Genomic DNA, 4,858 nt, shown 5'->3' with positions numbered 1-4,858 from the left:
AATTTTCATTTTTGGGTGAACTATCCCTTTAACATAAGTGTGTACTATTGTGGTTGATCTAGGTCAGCATAATGTTTTACTTTGTATACAGTCTTAGTGAATTGCGGGTCATTACAGGAAGGCTACAGACATAGAGACCGGACCGACAGATTAAGAAGAGAGCAAGGGACAGAAGTTAAATCATTTGAAAGGTTTTTGTGTCCGTTTTGTGTTTTGAGGCCTTGGAGAAGGCGGTGTTGTGTTTTGGAGAGTACGAGAGGGAGCGCGAGTGTGTGTGTCATGGGTAATCTGTGCCCGTGGCAGGTTTACTCTGTGAAGCGGACTGGTATCGCAGGCCCATTGTTGTTGCTCCTGTCAGAGCGGGGAGAGGCCGATGGAGGCCTGTGCTGGCCTGATAAGGGGAAAGAGGATTCAGCGGAGAGAGAGAGAGAGCGAGACAGGCAGAAAGAGAAAGAAATTACTCAAGGACTTTGTCTTTTTCATGAAGTATTCCCACACAGTCAGATCCGCGCAAACCTCTCTCTCTTTCTGACGCTTCATTCATATGATGCGATTTAAATGTTTCCTTTCTCTTTGGAGTGTTACAAGCTCTTGGTGCATAAAGAAGATCTGTAAAGTTGCAAAGACTAAAGTCTCAAATCCAAAGAGATATTCTTTATAAAAGTTAAGAGTTAACCACACCTACCTAAAACGGCTCGTTCTAACACGCCCCCACATGTCTACGTCATGATGTGGGAAGATTTGCATAACGCCGCCCAAATGTTCACGCAAAGAAAGAAGGTGTAACTTTATTGCCGCCGCCGCCATGTCGTGAAGGCGATGTGTGCTTCGTTGTGAAGTTCTTTTTAGCAACATCATATGACCCCTTTAATGATTATACTTTCTATAGGTGTAGTGTAAATAATATAAATGTGGTTACAATTATTCATGAGATCATATAATGCATTATAATGTACTGTACATTACATAAAACTGCTTTTATAATGCATTATATATAAAGGCTTTAAGTAAAGTGTTACCTTTTTTTTCTTTAACTTGATCGATTACTGATCACACTGATCAATTAATCACAATAAGATCAAGAACATTTATGAAGTACATAGTCAAGTTGAATTTCACTTTCACCATGACTTTTTTTCTGGAAAAATGAATAGATAAATAATGCATCTCCTTTAGAATTTCAGAAGAGATTTCAAAATTTTTTTTTAAAACTGTGCTCAGATTTATCAAGAGTTTTCTTAGTGTTATGGTGTATTCAAGCCTCAAGGACACTGTAGAAAATGATTTTTTGAAGTTGTAAATAAAAAAATAAAGAAGAGTAATGGAGTATGTTTTACAAGAGAGTACTAATATTTCTTGTTTTTTCACTTCAAAATTTCAAGCATTTGTGAAATTTACTAGCACTTTATCACACAATTGTGAGCATGCTTTTTTTTTTTTTTTTAAACAGAAATATCCATTTAATTCAGTCATTCTGTTTTCAGTTATGAAATCAAATCCCCCACCCATCCTTTTGATACCCATGCCAGCTCTTTAAATTCCCCGTGTGTGGGTGTGAGGAAGCTGTGATGCTGTGATAGAGGACACAATGTGTCTAAAGATCAGTGCTCAGCATCCGCTTCTTCTGTCTCCAAGTCCATTCTGGATCCCAGAGCTCCCAAAGGATGAGATCTGATCAGGTGAAACATTCAGAGGCTCTCTAACAATGCAGCCATTCAGAGGGCGAACGGGACGGGGTGTGGCCTGCTTGCCCCTCTCCTCACACACATATGTGGAGATACAGCCTTTGGGAATGACGAATTCACGGTTGAAGTTGTTTAAACAAGCTCACTTAGACATTGGATAGCTTATCTGAGTCTGTTCACTGACCCTCTGATGCACTTTGCAGACAAAAATGGCAAGTTTTGGGTTCGAGGCTGTGGTCAGTCACTGTACATGTTCTGATGTGGAGGAGACTGAGTCTGACTGAGACTGTGTTTTGTGTCGCAGGTTTCGCTGGGGCTGAATGGAGGTCCTCGCTGGCTGATGGACATGATGTGGGTCAGTGCAGAGGACGGAAAGAGCAACTGCGCCGTGTACAGCAAAGGTGAGAGTTTATTCTTTGGGTTGACAAATGTCTTCTGTCCGGCTTCTGTGCTTGAGAAAGTGTGTCACTGAACGGGGTGTTAAAGACAAGCACGACTGAAACAAATCAGAAGGATATCCATCAGTAGAGATGATTTTGATGAATACGAACTGTGTTTAAATGCATGATTTTGTCAGTGTGTTTTGGGTCATTTAGAGTGTCAGTGTTTATTGAATCAAGGCCCTTTTATTGCCCTTTTATTGATTCACATAATGTGCAATGGTAGTGGTGTTAGATTGGGATGGAAATTTGTTGACAGCTTTAGTTTTGTTTCTTTCCTTTTGAAAATAAGAGAAATATGTAAAAAAAAAAAAAAATTAATGTTAAATGGTAATGTTAATTTTTAAATAAATACAGAATTAAAATGTACAGAAATGTATAATTGTTTTATTTAGCTTCCTTGCAACTGGTTGGAAATCATGATTAAATATTTATTTTATTAAATTATTTTATTCTATGATGAAAAAAAATATGATGAAAAAACTAAATTATTTTTATATTTTACTACAAGTAATTATACATGAAAGTACACTACTTTTCAAAAGTTTGATGTCAGTAAGATTAAAAGAAGTGTACTTTTATTCAGCAAGGACATATTAAATTGATCAAAAGTGACAGTTGTGTGTGTGTGTGTGTGTGTGACAATGTAAAAGTCTTTACTATTTCAAATAAATGCTGTTCTTTTGAACTTTCTATATTCATAAAGTATCCTGAACAAAAATGTCTCAACGCTTGAACACACACACACACACACACACACACACACACACACACACACACACACACACACACACACACACACACATTTTAAAATATATTCAAATATGAAACAGTGAGCATAATAGAAAAAAAATATCTTATAAAATCTCGTAACCCCAAACCTTTGAACAGTACATATATCTGTGTTTTTATTTTTGGAAGGGTGTTCCTCATCATCATATGTGAAGGTCTGTGGCATCAAAAAGTTTAAAACCTCCTGCACTGAATCATATTCAGATGTCCTCAAAGCTTTAGCACACATGGACTGAAAGCCACAGCTCAACTCTTCATTTCGATTTCATGGAGTCTTAAACATGTACAGTGAATCTAAAAAAAAACATGTGCCCTTTTCCGAGATAAAGCCATGGCCCCGTTTTTAACCAAAAGAAGAAAAAGTGAGCGGTAATAACTTACCATTCCACGAACAAATGCTCAATGTTTAAAGAGCAGAAAGATAACTCTTTGTTGCTGGCGCTTGCTCTCCTTGACTAAAAGTGATATTTCCGCTAAAGTGCTCCAGTTTTTTATTATCTGCAGGGGCTTAATTGATTAATCTACTTACAGTACATGTGTAAGTTCAACAGAGAACAATCCCTTCTCCATTCTGAAAAAAAAGACTTGAGGAAATGAAGGACTTAAAGGCCTTTATCGCACTTATCTGAGAACACAGAGAAATAGAATAATGGTTGAACATCTCCAGCAAAGTCAAATCCCATTATCAGTGTATTCAAACAGCACCGCCGCCCTGGAGGAGTCGCCGCTCCGCCAGCGCACCACAGCGATTGCGTTTAATTAAAAGACAACGCTGATGAACTGAAGGGCTTTCAACGGAGAAGTTATTAAGGAACTGAAAGGGGGTCGGGATCGATTAGGCTGGGCTGCCGGATATCTCACAAACTCCCCGGCTTACTGTACTCAAGCAGATTGCAGAGTTAGCTTTCCCAGCGCTGGTCACATCACAGGCTTTGAGTGAGGATTTTATACTGTATGCAGATTATAGGATGTTTTCACATATGTGACCCTGGAGCACAAAACCAGTCATAAGTAGCACAGGTATATTTGTAGCAATAGCCAACAATACATTGTATGGGTCAAAATTATCGATTTTCTTTTATGCCAAAAATCATTAGGATATTAGGTAATGATCATGTTCCATGAAGATATTTTGTACATTTCCTACTGTAAATATAACAAAACATAATTTTTGATTAGTAATATGCATTGCTAAGGACTTCATTTGGACAACTTTAAAGGCGATTTTCTCATATTTATATTTTTTTGCACCCTCAGATTCCAGATTTTCAAATAGTTAGTTAGTTCAAATAGTTGTATCTCGGCCAAATATTGTCCTAACCAACCATACGCCAATGGAAAGCTTGTTTATTCAGCTTTCAGATGATGTATAAATCTTAAGTTTCCAAAAATTGACCCTTATGACTGGTTTTGTGGTCCAGGGTCACATATTCTGGACTGGGGAATGAAATATCGTAGTACAATGTCAGTTGTCACAATTTATTTGCTTGCTTGGTCCAAACCCAAGTATCTGGTCTGTTTTGACAGTATTTGGCTCTGAGGGCCTCTTAAATTCATGGGGCCTGGACGAAATTGTTATGTGTTGGTTGGGTATTGACACAGAATTCACAAATCAATTTAATTCCTATTCATAAGGTTTTGATTAGATTCTGATTTGATATTGTTTCTTTTGTGTGTGTGTGTGTGTGTGTGTGTGTGTGTGTATATATATATATATATATATATATATAAATATATATAAAACTTGATTTCATGACAGGTTTATTCAAACATGCATTAAATAAGATATCACTAACAGGTGAAAATATCATCAGTATGTAATATAGTATAGTGAATTATTTAGCAAAATGCTGAGGTAAATGTAACGTTATGTGACATTATTTGCAAGCAGTTTTATTGATCTTTTTTCTGTGGTTGACAAACTGATTGAGCGATTAAATC

The 4,858-nt window shown here is 37.1% G+C and overlaps 1 protein-coding gene across 2 annotated transcripts in view; it reads left to right on the top strand.

The window, feature by feature from the left end:
* Positions 1–4,858, top strand: part of LOC107668719 (zinc finger protein ZFPM2-like) — a 52,991-nt gene that overhangs the window by 29,561 nt on the left and 18,572 nt on the right. For both annotated transcript variants that reach the window (XM_016460693.1, XM_016460692.1), the window contains exon 5: positions 1,990–2,086. In XM_016460693.1, coding sequence (XP_016316179.1) covers positions 1,990–2,086 — 97 coding nt within the window. The remainder of the gene's footprint in view (positions 1–1,989; positions 2,087–4,858) is intronic.

This window comes from Sinocyclocheilus anshuiensis, unplaced genomic scaffold, assembly GCF_001515605.1.
Source record: "Sinocyclocheilus anshuiensis isolate Anshui unplaced genomic scaffold, SAMN03320099.WGS_v1.1 scaffold108, whole genome shotgun sequence".
Lineage (NCBI taxonomy): Eukaryota > Metazoa > Chordata > Actinopteri > Cypriniformes > Cyprinidae > Sinocyclocheilus > Sinocyclocheilus anshuiensis.
This window is presented reverse-complemented; position numbering and strand designations above follow the sequence as displayed.